We start from the raw sequence: 19,020 nt of genomic DNA on the forward strand, positions 1-19,020 counted from the left end.
GTCCTTAATACTGTGATGGTTTTTTCCGTGGTGGTGGAGGACATCTTTATTACCTCCGGCCACTTGGAGTGTGCATCAACCGCGATTAAGAACATTGACTCCATAAATGGACCAGCAAAGTCGATGTGTACCCTTTGCCATGGCGAGGAGGGCCACTCCCATGGATGTAGAGGGGCTTGTGGTGGGGCGTTTTGGACCTTCTGGCATCCTAGACAGCTCTTGGTCATTTCTTCGATGTCTCCATCGATACCTGGCCACCACACAAACGCTCTGGCTAGGTTCTTCATTTTCACTCCACCCAGATGCCCCTCGTGAAGCTCCTTTAGCACTTTATCCTGGAGTTTGGATGGAATCACCACTCTGGATCCACACATCAAGGTTCCTCGGCACACTGACAGCTGTTCTCTTCTTTGCGAGAATGCTGGCAACAGTGGTTCGCCATGTGCTGGCCATCCCTTCACCATTAAATCGTAGACTCGAGAGAGAGTCGGGTCATTTCTTGTTTCCTTTTCGATGGTAGAATTTGTTACTGGTAGACATTCCACTATGGTTGAGTGGAACATCTCCACTGGGTCCACTGTAGGTGCCTCTTCTACCGTTGGCAACGGTAGACACGATAAACCGTCAGCATTTCCATGCTGTTTTGATCCTTTGTATTCTATGTCATATTGGTGTGCCCCTAGGAAAAAGGACCACCTCTGTAGCCTTTGCGCTGTCATAATGGGAACGCCCTTTTTAGGGTTGAATATGGAAACGAGGGGTTGATGGTCAGTCAACAAGGTAAATTTTTGTCCGTGTAGGTAATGGTTGAATTTCTTCACTCCCCATACCAGGCTGAGTGCTTCCCTGTTGATCTGGGCATAGTTACGCTCAGCTGAGTTCAATGAGCGTGACGCAAAAGCTATCAGCCGCTCCGAGCCATCAGGGAATCTATGCGATAATACCGCTCCTACGCCGTAAGGGGATGCATCGCACGCCAGTCTGATTGGCAGTGATGGGTTGTAATGAGCCAAAACTTCCTTGGACGTGATCAAGCCTTTGCATTTATGGAAGGCACATTTACAGTCTTCGCTCCATTTCCAATTTACTCCCATTTGTAGCAGTTCGTTAAGAGGGTGCAGAACAGTTGACAAGTTCGGTAAAAATTTATGATAGTAATTTATCAATCCCAGGAACGACCTTAATTGTGAGACATTTTCAGGTGCTGGGGCTTTTATGACCGCTTCAATTTTTTCAGGTGACTTATGCAACCCTTCTTCGTTAATTATGTGGCCACAATATGATATTTGTTTCTGGAAAAATTCACACTTGGGGCGATTTGCTCGTAGGCCCCGTTCTCTCAGCCTAGTGAGCACCTGCTCCAAATTGGCAAGGTGCTCGTTATAGTTTTCTCCTGTTACAAGGATGTCGTCTAGGTAGCATTGAGTCCCCGGAATCCTTTGCAGGACTTGCTCCATAGCTCTTTGCCAGATAGCTGGAGCTGATGCTACTCCGAAAACCAGTCGATTGTACTGGTACAGGCCTTTGTGTGTGTTTATCGTGAGATACTTTTTAGAGGCCTCCTCAACCTCCATCTGTAGATATGCCTGTGCCAAGTCAATTTTGGTGAAACGTTTCCCTCCGGATAGTGAGGCAAAAATATCTTCTATCCTCGGAAGAGGATACTGTACCGTGTGAAGGACCGGGTTTACAGTCACCTTGAAGTCCCCACAGATGCGAATTTTTCTCTGTTCTTCAGCTTTATCATTATTCAGCGTTTTCTTCATGACCGGGACGATGGGTGTTGCCCACTCGCTCCAATCTATCTTGGATAACACGCCTGCCTTTTCCAAATTCTCCAGCTCTGCCTCGACTGCTGGACGAATTGCGTATGGCACCGGCCTTGCCTTAAAAAACTTGGGAATTGCCGCATCTTCCACTTTTATTGAGGCGGTGACGCCTTTCAAGGTTCCTAGTTCCTGTTGAAACACTTCTTTGGCGTTGGCCAAGATGTCTTTTAATCGTTCAGGTATGACGTCATCATCATTTTTTTTCTTACTGGTCACCATCAGTGCCTGAATGGAGTGCCAGTCTAAACGTATCTTCCTGATCCATTCACGTCCCAACAGCGGTGGACCACCATCTTGCAGAACGTATAAATACAACTTCTGTATTTCCTTGCCGTTGTATACAACAGGCACCCTTATTTTCCCTCTGGGGTATACTTTCTGCCCCGTATATGTTTTCAAGATAATGGATGTGTCTTTCAAAGGTATATGCGGAAATAGGCACTCGTAATCCCGTCGACTTATGACGGTCAGAGCTGATCCTGTATCTAGCTCCATTTTAACTGGGGACCCCGCTATCGTGAGGGTAACCCAAATGGTCTGGTAATCTTCTTTGGCAATTACATTATGTAATTTGAGACAGCTTAGTCTCTTGTTTCCGGAGTCGCTATCGCTCTTCTGGTCTTCGGAGCTACTGTCCGTCATCATTTGTACCTTTCTGTGCTTTTCCTTTTTGATTTTTTTTTTGTCAGTGGATTTTTTGTTTCCAGATTGGCATACACGTGCAATGTGTCCCATCTTTCCGCATTGCCTGCATGCTTTGTCCATGAACCAGCAGTCCCTCTGGTCATGGGTGGATCTGCCACAGCGATAACATCTCTCGAAACCCTGTGTCATTTCATGGGTGCCGAAGTCCTGTGGCTTTTGCTGTATCTCTGCAGCTCCTCTTGCTGCTGCTTCGTATGATACAGCCACACTGAAAGCCTTGTCCAGTGTTAAATCTTTCTCAGAAAGTAGCCTTTTCTGTGTTCCTTCACTTAGGAGACCGCAGACGAATTTGTCTCAAAGAGAATCTGCCAGTCCTGCCCCGAATTGGCAGTGCTTTGACAGCTTTCTTAATTCGGTGAGGTAATCAGCGTTACTTTCATTCTTGTGCTGATTCCTCCTGAAGAATTTGAATCGTTCCGCTATCAGCAGCGGTGTTGGGTTTAAGTGCTCCTGTAGGGTATCATCTCTTTAAAATTCTTGTCCATCGGTTTGGCTGGAGTGATTAAGTTTCGTAACAGCCCGTATGTCCTTGCGCCCATTAGATTTAGAAGTACCAATGCCTTTTTATCATCCTCTATTTAATTCGCTGTGCAATATACCTCCACTCTTTCCACAGGTGTGGTCCAATCCTCTACATCACCATCGAAAGCAGTAATATTGCCAGTCTTAGGCATCCTGAAAAAAAATGGCGCCTCCCGCGCTTTCCTTTCTTCCCTGCCGAGAAAAAAATGGCGCCTCCCGCGCTTTCCCACCGCTGCTGCTGCTGCTGACAACGCTGTTCTCCGCGGTTTTTATTTATACAGATATTTTTAATAGTTGGAGACTCGTTCCCGCCGGACTCTCTGGGACTTTTCCCTCCCTCTGCTTGGTCCGAACGCCGACCTGCTTTGCAGCGCTGGCCGTCTCCCGAGTGCTCCACCCTCCGTCTCTGTTTGCCTCCGCCTTCGCTGCTCGGCCCCGCTGCAGAGCCAGCCGATCGAGCCCCAGCCCGCCGCCCAGGAAGGATTATTGCAGTACCTGCCACCAGCCCGGCTAGCTGGTGAAACCAGAGTTTTTTCTTTTTTTTTCTTCGACCTTCATCTGAGGAATCGATCTCCTTGAGGTGCTGCCGAATTGCAGGTAAGTCCGTTTCCAATTCGTCGCCACTGTTGTATCCGTGTGTTAATGGAGACACGGAATGCAGGAGCTGGTTTAACAGGTGTTTACTGAACAAAGTCTGGAGGTGAACTAAAAGATACAAGACACTATACAGGCTTATATAGCCCGAGTGGTCACTGCCGGCATTACAGTACGCAGGGGCTCTTAAAGGCACATACACCACTTCCTAAGTCTCTGCTCCTCTTAAAGTTTTGCCATTTAGTGTCCTTATTCTTTCTCTCAAAATGTATCACTGCAGTTCCCCCACATTAAATTTCAGCTGACATCTATCTGCCCAATCTATTAACCTGCCTATGTCCTTCCAAAATCACTTACAACTCTTTGCAGTTAACCATGCTCCTTATTTTAGTGCGGTCTTCAAATTTTAATATTGTGTCCCTGTTGTGTGATCACGATACGAGTTCATATATATATATTAAGAGCAGTGGTCTCAAAACTGACTTCTGGGGAATACCACTGTTTACATCCCTCTAGTCCAGAAAATATCCATGAACCACTATTCTTTGGCTCCGAAATTCCATTGGGATTCTACCGGTCTCCTGCTGTAACTCCACTGGAACTCTCAGGGAAACAGTGCAGTAAACAGCTGTTTATGCCATTTCCCTGGGTTTTAGAGGGATTACAGCGAGAGACCAGTAGAACCATCACAGAATTTTAGGATCTTTGTTTTATTTGTTTTCTGTCTTTTATAAAATGCTTTATAATCTATCATTTAATCACGCCTTTGTAACTTAATTCCCCGTGACCATATGCCGCTCTGGACCCGAGTGCCATCACTTCTAGCTCTCCCTTTTTCCTTTGTCTTCATTACCCTCCCCCAGCCTTCATGCCTCCTTTCCTTTCTCCGCCGCCATGTACTCTACCCTCACGAACCCCTATTCTCCACTACTCATCATCCTTCCTCTCCTCCTGCCACCGCTCAAGGCTTGACTCCCTCCTAAATAATTTTACAGCTTCCCTTTGTGCCTCTCTTGGCATCCTTCGAAAGGCCCACTGAGGCACTCATCACTACCTCCTAGCGAGCAGCAACCCAAATTGCCCTTTGTACTCTCTCCCCGCCCTAAGTGCCTGCTGCAAACTAATCTCGGCAACCTCCTCCCTGCTCTGCCCCTCTGGACTACGCCAGTAAATTAGGCATCATCGCCCCTCTCTGTATTTCCCTTCAAAATGTATGTTCACTTGTAAATAAGGGCCTTGTCATCCATGACCTTATTGTGGACGATCAAATTGACATCATGGCATTGACGAAGACATGGCACGCGTGATGACACCTTTCCCCTTAATGAAGCTTAATGGCTATATTTTGCACCATATTCAATGCCCAAACTGCCGTGGTGGTGGTGGTGTAGCCCTTATATCTAAATCACACCTTGAACTGTCTCCCTACTCCTCCAGCATCTTCTCCTCCTTTGAGCATTTCACCTGGTTCCACCCCTCATGTCTCTCTTTTAAAATCTTCATTCTGTACTGCCCATCCAAATACCACACCAATTTTCTCAATGAGGTATCTTCTCTGCTTTCCTCCCTCTGAGTGACTTCTCATCCTCAGTGACTTCAACCTCCATCTCAACTCATCTTGCTCCCTTCTCCTCTGAGATCATTGCCCTCCTTTTCTTCCTTAATCTCTCCCTTCATGTCAACTCGCCCACCCATATACACAGCCACCCCCTCGATCATATCATCTCACGTGGGCTCGCTATCTCCGACCATTTCCTTATATCACTCTCTACCCATAGTCCCCTTCCCCCTCTTAAGCACACTTCTTTTCGTATCCACCCCTGGAAAAAACTCTCCCTCAAGACCCTTACCACTACAGTTTCTAATTCCCAACTACCTAGCCTTTGGCCTACTATTCTCCATGATATCTCTGCAGCAACTGACTTACTAAATCACACCCTCTCCACCACTTTTGTTGCCCTTGTCCCCACTAAAATCATTACACTATCTCACCCTAGTCGTTCCCCCGGTATGCCCTTCATCTCCGTTCCCTTAAGTCCAAGGGACGCAGACTTGAACATCTTTGGCGGACAACTGGTCTAATTATCCATCACCAGATTTGGCTAGATCAGATAAAGCACTACCGGGTCCTGCTCTCCATCACTAAAACAGCCCACTATTCTAAGATCATCCAGGAAGGCAAAAATAACACCAGGCTTCTCTTCTGCACCACTAACCGTCTTCTCAACCCACCCTCCCCTGCCTCCTCCTCCCTCACCTCAATCAATAAACGTGAGGAGCTCATGGACTTCTTCGTTAAAAAGATCTACAACATCCGTTCAATTACTACTGCTTTCAATTCCCTTCCTTCCCCATGCCCACCAGACCTTACTTCCTCTGTTTCCCCCTGCCCCAACCCTAAATTTGCATATTTCTCTAATTTCTCTCCTATCTGCCCTCTTGCCCTTTCAAAGCTCATCTTGTCAATGAGAGTGACCTGCTGCTCTCTCGACCCTATTCCTACTAAATTGCTGACAACCCAACTTTCCTTCCTGGCTCCCATATCAGCAGATATTGTTAACGGTCTCTCTCCTCCGGTACTGTCCCTCTTTCCTTCAAATCTGCCATCATCACTCCTCTCCTCAAAAAACCTACCCTTCACCCCTCCGTCCTTGCAAACTATCGCACCATCTCCAACCTCACTTTCCTCTCCAAAGTTCATGAAAGTGTTGTCGCCTCCCAAATCCGTGCTTATCTTTCCCAGAACTCCTTGCTTGAATCCCTCCAATTGGGCTTCCGCCCCTACCGCAGTACTGAATCTTCTCTTACCAAGGTCACAAATGACATCTTAATTGACTGGGGCAAAGGTAATCTATCCCTTCTCGTCCTTCTGAACTTGTCTGCAGGCCTTTGACATGGTTGACCACAAAATTCTGCTCCAACGCCTCTCCACCGTCATCCAGCTGGATGGGACTGCACTCGCCTGGTTTCATTCCTATCTTTTCAGCCATAACCATAGAATCACCTGTAATGGTTTCTCTTCCCAATTCCGCACTGTCACCTCTGGTGTCCCACAAGGATTTACCCTTGGCCCCCTCCTATTTCTTATCTACATGCTGCCCCGCGGGGACATCATCCAGCAATACAACATGAGTTTTCACACATACGCCGATGATACCCAGCTCTATCTCTCCTCCACCTTTCTTGAACCCTCCACCGTCTCTATACTATCAGACTGCTTGTCCAACATCCAACAATGGATAAATAGAAATTTCATCCAATTAAATATCAGGAAGACCAAAGCCACTGTCTTCGGTTCACGCCACAAACTCCATTCCCTTTCCACTGATTTGATCTCTCTCCCCGGCAACTGTCTAAGGCAAACCAAGTTTGTTCGCAACCTTGGTGTCATATTTGAACACGAATTGAGCTTCCAACTCATATCCGTTCTTTCACTAAGACTGCCCATTTCCACCTTCGTAATATCGCCCATCTTCGCCCTTACCTCAACTTATTTACTGCTGAAACCCTCATCCATGCCTTTATCACCTCTAGACTTGACTATTCCAATGCAATCCTGGCCAGTCTCCCTAGTTCTACCCTCCATAAACTTGAGGTCATTCAAAACTCTACCAATAAAACAAAAAAGGTGGCGCAACCGTGACTAACAAGGGAAATTAGGGGTAGCATAAGATCCAAGGAGAGGACATATAAATTGGCCAGAAAAAGCAGCAAACCTGAGGGTTGGGAGCAGTTTAGAATTCAGCAAAGGAGGACAAAAGGATTAATTAAGAGGGGGGAAAGAGAGTATGAGAGTAAGCTTTCAGGGAACATAAAAACTGACTGTAAAAGCTTCTATAGATATGTGAAGAGAAAAAGATTGGTGAAGTCAAGCATAGGTCCCTTGCAGTCAGAATCAGGGGAATTTATAATGGGGAACAAAGAAATGGCTGACCAATTAAATACATACTTTGGTTTTGTCTTCACAAAGGAGGACACAAATAACCTCCCAGAGATGTCGGGGAACATAGGGTCTAATGAGAGGGAGGAACTAAATGAAATCAGTATTTGTAGGGAAATGGTGTTAGTGAAATTGACGGGTTGAAGGCCGATAAATCCCCAGGGCCTGATAATCTACATCCTAAGGTACTTAAGGAAGTGGCCCTAGAAATAGTAGATGCATTGCTGGTCATCTTCCAAAATTCTTTAGACTCTGGCACAGTTCCCATGGATTGGAGGGTAGCTAATGTAACCCCACTATTTAAAAAAGGTGGTAGAGAGAAAACGGGGAATTATAAGCCTGACATCGGTAGTGGGGAAAATGCTAGAGTCCATTATAAAAGATGCAATAGCAGAGCACTTGGAAAACAGTGACAGGATCGGACAAAGTCAACATGGAGTTACAAAAGGTAAATCGTGCTTGACTAATTTACTGGAATTTGAGGATGTAACTGGTAGAATAGGTAAGGGAGAACCAGTGGATGTGGTGTATTTGGACTTTCAGAAGGCTTTTGATAAGGTCCCGCATAAGAGATTAGCGTGTAAAGTTAAAGCACACGGGATTGGGGGTAAGGTACTGACTTGGATAGAGAACTGGTTAGCAGACAGGAAGCAAAGAGTTGGAATAAACGGGTCTTTTTCCGAGTGGCAGGCAGTGACTAGTGGGGTACCACAGGGATCAGTGCTAGGACCCCAGCTATTCACAATATATATTAGTGATCTAGACGAGGCAACTAGATGTAATATCTCCAAGTTTGCAGATGACACAAAGCTGGGTGGGCGTGTGTGCTGTGAGGGGGATGCCGAGAAACTCCAGTATGATTTGGACAGGTTGGGTGATGGCAGATGCAGTATAATGTGGATAAATGCGAGGTTATCCACTTTGGTGGCAAAAACAGGAAGGCAGATTATTATCTGAACGGCAATAGATTGGGAGAAGGGAAAGTGCAATGAGACCTGGGTGTCCTTGTGCACCAGTTGCTGAAGGTAAGCATGCAGGTGCAGCAGGCGGTTATGAAGGCAAATGGTATGTTGGCCTTCATAGCGAGAGGATTCATGTACAGGAGCAAGGATGTCTTGCTGCAGTTGTACAGGGCCTTGGTGAGACCACACCTTGAGTATTGTGTGCAGTTTTGGTTGCCTTATCTGAGGAAGGATGTTCTTGCCATGGAGGGAGTGCAGCGAAGATTCATCAGACTGATACCTGGGATGGCAGGAATGACGTATGAGGAGAGATTGGGTCGATTGGGCTTCTACTCGCTGAAGTTTAGAAGAATGAGAGGGGATCTCATTGAAACTTATAAAATTCTAACAGGACTAGACAGACTAGATGCAGGAAGGATGTTCCCGATGGTGGGGGAGTCCAGAACCAGGGGTCACAGTCTAAGGATAAGGGGTAAGCCATTTAGGACTGAGATGAGGAGGAATTTCTTCACCCAGAGAGTGGTGAACCTGTGGAATTCTCTACCACAGAAGGCAGTTGAGGCCAATTCATTAAATATATTCAAGAAGGAGTTAGATATATTTCTTAAGGCTAAAGGGATCAAGGGATATGGGGAGAAAGCAGGGACAGGATACTGAATTTGGATGATCAGCCATGATCTCATTAAATGGCGGAGCAGGCTTAAGGGGCCGAATGGCCTACTCCTGCTCCTATCTTCTATGTTTCTATGTTTCACCCGTGTGCTAACTCACACCATCTCCTCTGTGTTTGCTGACCTACATTGGCTCTCAGTTAAGCAACGCCTCGATTTAAAAATTCTCACCCTGGTTTTAAAATCCCTCCATGGCCTAGCCCCTCCTTATCTCTGTAATCGCCTCCAGTCCTATAATTCCCCCTAGACCTCTGCGCTCTGCCAATTCTGGACTTTTGAACATCCCCGATTTTAAACGCTCTACCACTGGCAGTCATGCCTTCAACTGCCTAGGCTCTAAGCTCTGGAATTCCCTCCCTAAATCTCCCCGCCTCTCCACTTCTCTATCCTCCTTTAAGACTCTGCTTAAAACCTACCTCTTCGACCAAGCTTTTGGTCATCTGCCCTAACATCTCCTTTTATGGCTAGGTGTCAAATTTTGGTTTGGTTTTGCTAACACTTCTGTGAAGCGCCTTGGGACATTTTATTATATAAATATAAGTTGTTGTTGTTTAACCAACTTCCTAACCATGCTACCAAGTTCCCCTTAATATGGTGCACCTTAATTTTTTATTCACAAGTCTCCTATATGCAACATTATCAAATGCTTTTGGAGATCCATATGCACAATGTCACTACATTTCCGTCATTATCACGCTCCATTATTTCCTTAAAGAATGCTATTAATTTGTCAGACTTGCTGACTGTCCTCAATTAACCTGTGTTTTTCTCGATTAGTATTTTTTTCATCTCATAATATGGATTCTAGAAGCGTGCCCACTACTTATAGGCACTGGTATACGGTTCGCTGGTCATCTCTGGTCAACCCTCCAGTCCTTTAAAACTCTGTATCCAAAACTCTTTAAAAGATTGTGGTCAGAGTCTCTGCCATTTCCTCTCTGACTTGCCTCAGCATTACTTCAATTGAGTTTTTTGAGTGCGAATGAAATAACTTGTATTACATATCGCCTTATCACTTCTCTCTGAAACATCCCATAGTACTTCACATACAATGTGTAAAGTGCAAATTTAAGTGTAAATAAAAGATGGCAATCAGTTATCAAGTGAACAGTTAGTATATATATAACACAGAACTGCAGAAACAGGGTTAGTGATAATAATCACAATTTAAATTTAGTTCACAGTGAAGCGCTATGATACTCAAGAAACATAGCCCCTTATGCTAATAAAGTTATTAAGTTCATTTTTAATGACTGATAAACTGCCCTCGGAGAAAGCAAATGGCCCACCACCTAATCCATAAAGTAACATTAGAGTAGGCTGTAGAGAAAGGCATCTCACCAGACTCCCAATGTAACTCATGATAGAAAGTACTCAAGATTGGTTATTAAAAGGATTGAAATGGAGAAGAAATAGTAAGTAAAATACTCTTTGTAGAGAATTAAAATTGTAAAACTTTTTATGCAAGTTTTTCCTGAACAAAGGCAATATGTATACATAAAAATGCATTGTGTGTGTTTGTCATATATAAAGGAAATTAACATTGCAAAATAAAACTAGAAACAGATGCATTACTGACACTTCCGGTCAACATTTTGCCTATCTGTTGGGAACAGATGCTGATTTAAATAATCTGATAAAATATATATTTAATTCTGTAGAGTACCTTAAATGTACTGTATTAAGCTTGAAGGAAAAGAATTGCACAATTGAAAAATAGTATTTTGAACACGATCTGTTAACAAAACATTTATCTAATGCTCCTATGCAAGCTGAAAATGTTGTGCTGATCAAGGCAGTGACTGATACCGAAACTGGCTGCTGTCTCCACTGAACAGACGGCCACCACAGCATCAATGTCAATGTAATCTGTAACACTGCCACAAGGAACATCTTCAAAGCCACTGGTTTTCCTGAATAACAGATGGAATCTTGGAATGTAATTCCCAAAACACTACCAGAAATCCCCAAATCCCAGGTTATATCATTACAATTTGACTTATTCTGTCACTGTAAACAAGTGGCCCTGATTAATAGGAATAGCAACAGCTTGATATATTAAAAAGGCAAAGCTACTTGCTTTTCATTTTAATGGGAAAATTTGATATCAAGGCCAAAGCTGGGACTGTTCTCCTTAGAGCGGAGAAGGGGAAGGGGAGATTTAATAGAAATGTTCAAAATTATGAAGGGTTTTGATAGAGTAGATAGGGAGAAACTTTCCACTGGCAGGAGTGTTGATAACCAGAGGACACAGATTTAAGAAAATTGGCAAAAGAACCAGGGGGAGATGAGGAGCCTTTTTTTTAATGTAGTGAGTTGTTGTGATCTGGAATGCACTGCCTGAAAGGGTGGTGGAAGAAGATTCAATAGTAACTTTCAAAAGGGAATTGGATATATACTTAAAAAGGAAAGATTTGTAGGGCTATGGGGAAGAAGCAGGCGAGTGGGACTAATTGGATAGCTCTTTCAAAGAGCCGGCACAGGTACGATGGGCTGCATGGCCTCCTTCTGTGCTGTTAGATTCTATGAGCTCAAGTTTCTGGAGCAGGGGCTTGATCCCATAACCTTCCAACTCAGAGGTAAGAGTGCTTTGACATAATTTTATCAAAACTTATACAATATGTGGTTTATTTGAATTTATACAATTTTAGAATACTGAAGAAGAAACACTGGAGATTTTATGGGGGTTTGAGGACTGCTTGATGGTCTAGCATATTAATCCTTCTAGGGTCAGAATTTCAATCCAATCCATACAAGTCGCTGCCGTACATTGCCTGTAATGGTCCTATGGAAAATAACTTTGGGCAATCACAAGCTAGTTCTTAGTGGATAGGATCTACACCTGAAGAAACTCCCTATTTCAGCTCCAAGCACTAGTCTCAGAGAGCCCACAGAATAACTGGTGTGAGAAATGAAAAATTGTCACATTAGTCGGCACTGTGTTGAGGTTACGTCTCAGGCAGAGCAAAGGGAACTTCACTCTGCATCTAACTGTTCTACAATGAGTCCTTAATGGTGACAGTCTGTAGCTGAAATGAGAAAGTGTTCCATTACCCAGTACTAACAACCATTACCTCAAAAATTCACCAAAAATAAAAATAAACTAATAGTTAGATGTTTATTTTGCAACTCTGTAAGATCACTATTTGAAAACAAAAATGTTTAGATTTGCTGGATGCCTTGTATTCAGACTGAACTGAGGCCCATCAGACCCGAGTCAAAAGTATCCTTGCGATGCTCCAACACAATCACTGGTCAGCACTCAGCAGCAGCAGAGACCTCTCCATTTCTGTTTCAAACTTAACCAGCAATTTTTAAATGGAACAAGGACCAAAAAAACAATACTTTAAAGAGTGGTGAACTCAATCATTAACGTACTGTACCAAGGATTTGCGAACAGCAGGCCGATTGTCCTATCCTTCAGATTAACCTATCTTCACTCTTCTGTTACAGCAGAGTCTATCATTAAAGTACAATACATTAAACACTTAAAATACTTCTTGAAGTGGGACATAGAGAAAACTGTAGAAACTGAAAATCTGAAATAAAAACAGTAAATACTGCAAATACAGGCTTTCTAGTATCTGAAAAGAGGAAACTATCGAAAGTCGAGGTGAAGTTCTGAGGAAAAGCCGACGCCATTCTTTTCAATTTTCAGACATGACTGACCAGCTTTGGATGTATGATACTGTACAAGTTAATCACTGATTTTTTTTTTTTTAATTGTACCGTATGAGAACATTAAAAGCTGCTGTAACAAATTGTGTAAGCTATAATTATTCTACACAAAGAAAACCCTGTCTTATTTGCAGCAGCTTTTCTTTTCCATTTTTCACTCAATCTAAAGCATTCTCCATATTCAATATTTTAAGCCCCAATAGGCCAATTGTAAATTATAAATAAGTAGGCATCAAGTGAATAATTTATAGACATGAATACAATTCAGCTTTCTATTATCACTGTTATTCTGCTGTAGTAGGAATATATATAGAAGCAGAGTTGGAGGTCCAATTCATGCTCGTCTCAGGAACACAACATTTTATTTCAAGTGTAGCTATTGCTGGAACTCATCAACCTGTATTGAATATCTTTAGGGACCTCATTAGGACTGTTTCCACAAGACACAATTAAAACAGATCTGACAGGAACTCTGAGGGATTCCTTTCCCAACAATCTACTCGCTAATTTGAGAACAATTTTATAAATTAAAAAAAATATCAACCAATTGGTGATCTAATATTTGGTTTGGAGATGGGACTCAGTATATAAATAATTTAAGTTCAATTTTTTAAACTGTTTTCTGGGATTATATTTTACAAGCCAAAGGGCAGCTTTATTTTTTAATTTTTTTTGATAAAAGCACCAATAACTTACATAAAAGCAATAGCACTATGAAAGCAGCAAACTTACCTGGCCATTCCCAGACTAGAAAAGCTAGCAGGAACCATCAGTACATCAACCCTGGAAAAAGGGTGAGTGCCCAGGACACAATGAGCTGCTGAAAGGCACCGAGCCACCAGTGGAAGCAGAACCTCTTGGCTCCTTAATTTCAGGCAATCAGGTGCAAAGACGCGGTGAGGAATACAATCCTGGGCTTGGGCAATAGGGTTTTGGAAACGGCAAGGATAGGCTGGATGACCACAGGATGGCAGGGCACTAAAAGTAAAAAAGATGCAAAACCACAGCATAAAAAATTATACGCAGAAACAAAGTCAATAAATATTGCTACTGAATAATATTTTAAAATAGTCAAAAGCAAATCAATAGTACTGATCTGATACTGTACCCAATTTCATCAGACACAGTCATATTATTCACAAACCATCTTTGGAAACCAATTAAAGTTTAGATCGTCCTACTATCCCCAAATCAGACAGAATCAATTATCCAAGTTACAATAATTCTAGGGTTTATGATTTTGCAATTTGATTCTTATCTGCAGGTTATTGGTGGATCTAATAGACCCTGATTGAAGTAACATTATGGAATAAAAATAGGTTTGATGGAGTTGGACTTGATATTGGGATTTATTAAAGTTTTAATTTAAAAAAAAAAAAACTTGGTTTGTAATACCAATATCTCATAGGTAAGCAATAACCTAATTAAAGTCTGACATTTTATGTATGCTTGTGGCAGTATCTCAAGTACAATTTCATAAGGCAACCCCTTTCTTTAGTATCACTCCTCTCATAAGCTTCATCACCGAGTGGTAAAGGCAAGTTACATTTGAATCAGAGTTTTGCAAAATTCCTATCAAATCCGCAGTTTCAGTTGCATCCATCTAATGAGATACAAAGTGGAGGTTTAGGGCTCGATTTTCATCGGGCTGTTGAGGTGGGATTGGAGGCGTGTGGGGGGTTAAAATTGCAAAAACTGGCATGCGGGCCCAACCCCGCCTCCATGCAATTTTCATTAAATCGTATCCACTGGTCCCGTCGCCATCCTGCCTCCAAGAGGCGGGATAGGCCGTTAAGGCCCTTAACAAGCACTAAATTGCCTCTATAATGCCATTTTGATAGGCCTTTGTGATTTCAACCCTTTTCCCATGTGAAGCCCGCCTGTTCTGAAACACGACAGTGAAACCTGGTGGTAGCACAATTGGCTTGCTGACTATCAGCTACAGCTCAACCATTAAATAGGAGATTTGATCAGCCATCATTTGCAGGTGGCAGGACTTTGTTGTCTCAGGTCTGGGGGAACTTTTAGAAGGCATAACCACAGCTGTGGAAGTTTGAGCATGACACCCATCTCCAGTGTGACCTCCTTGGAAACCCCTCTCGCCATCTTCACTGAGCGCTTCCTCAACTGAGGCATATACCAAGTAATCCTAAGCCCTCAATGTGGAAGTCCCATTAGCGAAATGACACACACCACAACTGCAGCAGTAGCCATCAGATTTTTTATTTACAGTAACCACCTGATGGCTTTTTAATATTAAACATCAAATTTCACCCAAGTGACTACCCTTGTGACTATTTGTGCAGTATCTTTCTGTTACGCATACTCCTACGTGGTGCTTCCCCTGTGGCTTCAGCAGATGTGGAGGCCCCTTGCTCACTTTCTTGCTGCTCCTGTCTCGACACCTTTGGAGGGCGTGCTCTGGGGTTGCAAACCTGTGAGGGCTCGCCAACAGTCTGCTGCTCCTGCGGTTGTGCAGGGGTTGAGACGCTGATCTCAGTTGGGTGTGGACTCTGGTGGGGCTCTGACCGAGGGCTCTGCAGTGGCATGGAAGTGCGTGCGCTTGGAGAGGAGCCCCCACTTCCTTGATGTCTGCCACCAACTTCCCTCTCATGGGTCAGGTCCCCCTCAGCGCTTGCAAGTGGCTTGAGAGCACCTTGCTGCACATCAGGGGGGCCATGGGGACCCATATCTGCACTGGCAGTCCTACTCAGAAGGACTTCCATGAAGGTCTGGTTTCTCTGTTCACTAGATGACCATCGCTCCTCCAGAGATGTCATTCTATTCAGAACACTCACCATGTTTTCTGCACTCTGGCGACTTATCACCTCCATGGAGGTTGCCATCCTTTCCATGGTGATGCGTTCATGCGCAATTGACTCCACAAAGGCTCTGCTCATGTTCGCAATGGCATCCTCCATTCGCTCCACACTCGCAGCGACCTTGGAGACAAAACCTGCCAGAGACTCCTGCATCTGTTCATGGAGTTCCAGCACCGCTGATCTTATGGATGGACCCAGAAGCAGAGGGTCGACATGCAGCTGAGCCAAGTTGGCAGAGTCCTGCGCCCTCCGACTAGGACTCTCCACTGCTGTCCCTGTCTCCACAATCTGCTGATGCTCACTTGTGAGCTGTGATACACCAGGTGACAACACTACTCTATCTCGCGATGTTCCCTCCGAGGTGTAAGTGTCTGCGCTGGTGCTGGGTGCGTGAATTCTGCTGACGCTGCGCCCTCAGAGGTTGCAGCTTCCTCCGAGGAGTCTGGAGGCTCATGCTCTTCCTCCTGGCTAGTGGGGACAGGTGCTTGCGATGGTCTTGTGGGGGAGTAAAGGAAAGAGTCAGAGATGTGAGGCCAAGGTTACATGCACATTGCATATTGCAGATCCATAAGTCCATCTGTTAGAGCTTCAGAATCATTATCTGCGACTCATGCAATGTCATTGAGAGAGATGGAAAACTATTCTGTCACCAGCTTGCTGTAATAAGCCCGTCTGTCCGTCCCCCACTTGGGAATCTTCCTCCACTCCCACGATCTCCAGGACCGCCTCCTCCCAGGTGGTGAACTGGGCTACTGAGGGTGGCCCTCCTCCTGTCCTCGCTCTTTCCCTCTTATTGTGAGCTCTCTTTTCCTGCAATGACGGAGATAAGTGGAGTTTGAGTGAGAATGAAGGAGTGAGTGTAGAGAATCCATAGCACAGGTGCTTAGAAGGAGACAAAGATGGAGTGAGGTGGCAAGACCAAGGGCCCTCCCTGTGTGTTGTAAGCTGTAATTGCATCACAGTGATAGGGAGTGTGAGGGCTGCATAGTCAAATAGTTAGGTGAATATGACCATAGAGAGAGAGGGAATGGGTAAGGGTGCATGGATGTCAGCATCAAGTGGGATGTGGAGGAAGAGATTGCTAAAGCTGAGTGCTGGTGAGGAGAGGCAATGGGGATCAGACTGAGGGTGATGGGAAATTCATACTCACTTTTCCAGTGCACAGAAGGTCACGAAACCTCTTCCTGCACTGAAGCCAGGTTCTGCGGGTTATTGACAAAGAGTTGACCTCCTCTGCCACCTGGATCCACACAGCCTTGGTTTGCTGGGGAGGCTTCTTCCTCCCTGAAGAAGGGAAGAGCACCTCTTTATTTGCTCTTGCTCCCTCTACTAAAGCCTGCAGGGCAACATCATCGAAGCGGGGTGCAAACCTAGGTCTCTGGCTGGCCATTCTTCCTGCAGGTGCCTCTAACATACAAGGGCAAAAGCTTGGCAGTCTGTAGAAGAAGTAAGGCTTGTTGCAGACCTTAAATGCAGCAGCAATGATGACGTAATCGGAGGCGACTTTCAGACTGGAAAAACTCATTGGCCATGGGTTCCCACACGTTGGAACTCAATTGGCCAATTAAGTTAAAATGGCATCATTTTCCCACATCAATTTAGAATCAGGTGGCTAACACGAAATGCAGATTACATGACCCCAGCCCGCCCCAGTATCAAAATCCAGCCCTTAGTATTGAGTCTAAGCAAGGGAGAAAAAAATCTAAAGAATTGACTTACACAACAAGAGACTTGCGCCTTTAACATGGAAAAACATTCAAAGGCATTTCACAGAGGAGAAAAGCAAGCACAAGAGTATAAGTGAAGGAGTTAGGAGAGGTGACCAAAGACATAGTCAAATAGATGAGTTTTGAGAAGGTATTTAAAAGTGGGAACATAGAATACAAAGTGGAGTGTTTAGGGAAGGAGCTCAGAGGATAGGGTCAAGACAGCTGATGGTGGAATGAAGTGTATGTTGGCAGGGGGAAGAAATACACAGATCAGGGGTGGAGGAGTGAATGGCTTGGAATTGGACTTAAGATGGAAGACATCACTGAGGTAGGGTGGGACAAGGTCATCAAGCAATTTGTAGACAACAATGAGGATTTTTAAATCAATATGTTGGGGGAGCAGGAGCCAGTGTAGGTCAGCAAGTATTGGTGTAATGGGCAAGCAGGATGTTGTGTGGGGCAAGTTGCAGGACAGGACTTGTGCAGCTTGTGGAAAGTGCAGCTTGGCCAACACGGAGATATTTGAGAAATCAAGTCTGAAAGTGACAAAACAGTGGAAAAGGGATTTTGCTGCAGTGGGAGTAAGGTCGTGGCCAAGGAAGATGATGTTGCAGAGGTAGAAGGAAATGGGGTTTTAAGGTCAGCTCTGGGTCAAACATGACACCAAAACTGCACACAGTCCAGTGCAGCTTGAGCAAGCCATAAGGAAGGGAGCTGAAAGCAATGGCAAGGGTACAGACTTCATGGTGAGGCCCAAATACAATGCCCTTGGCTTCACAATGTTCCACTGGAGGAAATTCTGATGTTGAACAGGCAGTCTGACAGTCGGTCACTGAGGGCCAACATATAAATGGGAAGGAAGGGACCAAGTTAGGAAACATTTGAGTACACTGCAGGGGTGGGAGGAGAGGTTATGAAAGAGGGTGGCATGATCAGCTCTACCAATCACCGTGGTGATGTCAAGGAGGGATAATGTGCCGCAACTGCAGTCACAGAAAACATCATTGCTGGCGGTCTCAGTGCTTTGGGCAGGCCAGAATCCAAATTGAAGGGATTCAAGCAGTGACTTGTGGGAGAGGTGAACACAGAGTTGGGAGGTGACATGTTCAAGGACTTAGGAGAGGGTGGAGAAGACATAAGAACATAAGAAATAGGAGGAGTAGGCCATTCGGCCCTTCGAGCCTGCTCCGCCATGTAGGATTCACAAAATCCCCACATTTCCCAAGTTATTCAACAAGGGACCCTGAAGGACAAGTTATTAAATAAGGGACAATGGCTTTTGGACTTTATGGCAAAGACTGCAAGGTTAAAAGCAGGGCCCTGCGCAGCATGTCAAGTTCAAAACTCAAAACCTGACATGCCCCGGCATGTGGGAGACAGCTTTAATTTGTGATTAACTAGATAGCTAAAGGAGACAGAACACGCATTCGTCCCTTTAAAACAAATCAACTCAGGAAGAGGTTTAATCTTGCACAAAGTTAAAGCCATCAAGACTATGCATATATAATCGCCTACAATTCAATCTAGCTACCAAGCCAGGAAGACACCAATTTACATTATGCATAAACAAACACCAAGACATTAAAAA

General features: G+C 44.4%; 1 protein-coding gene across 2 annotated transcripts in view; it reads right to left on the reverse strand.

Moving 5' to 3' along the window:
• LOC147124324 (aminopeptidase O-like) overlaps window positions 1-19,020 on the reverse strand; it is a 104,774-nt gene that overhangs the window by 22,879 nt on the left and 62,875 nt on the right. For both annotated transcript variants that reach the window (XM_085984999.1, XM_085984997.1), the window contains exon 5: window positions 13,634-13,879. In XM_085984999.1, coding sequence (XP_085841125.1) covers window positions 13,634-13,879 — 246 coding nt within the window. The remainder of the gene's footprint in view (window positions 1-13,633; window positions 13,880-19,020) is intronic.

The sequence above is a fragment of the Somniosus microcephalus genome, chromosome 1, assembly GCF_052327205.1.
Source record: "Somniosus microcephalus isolate GS21.2 chromosome 1, FLI_Smic_1.0, whole genome shotgun sequence".
NCBI lineage: Eukaryota > Metazoa > Chordata > Chondrichthyes > Squaliformes > Somniosidae > Somniosus > Somniosus microcephalus.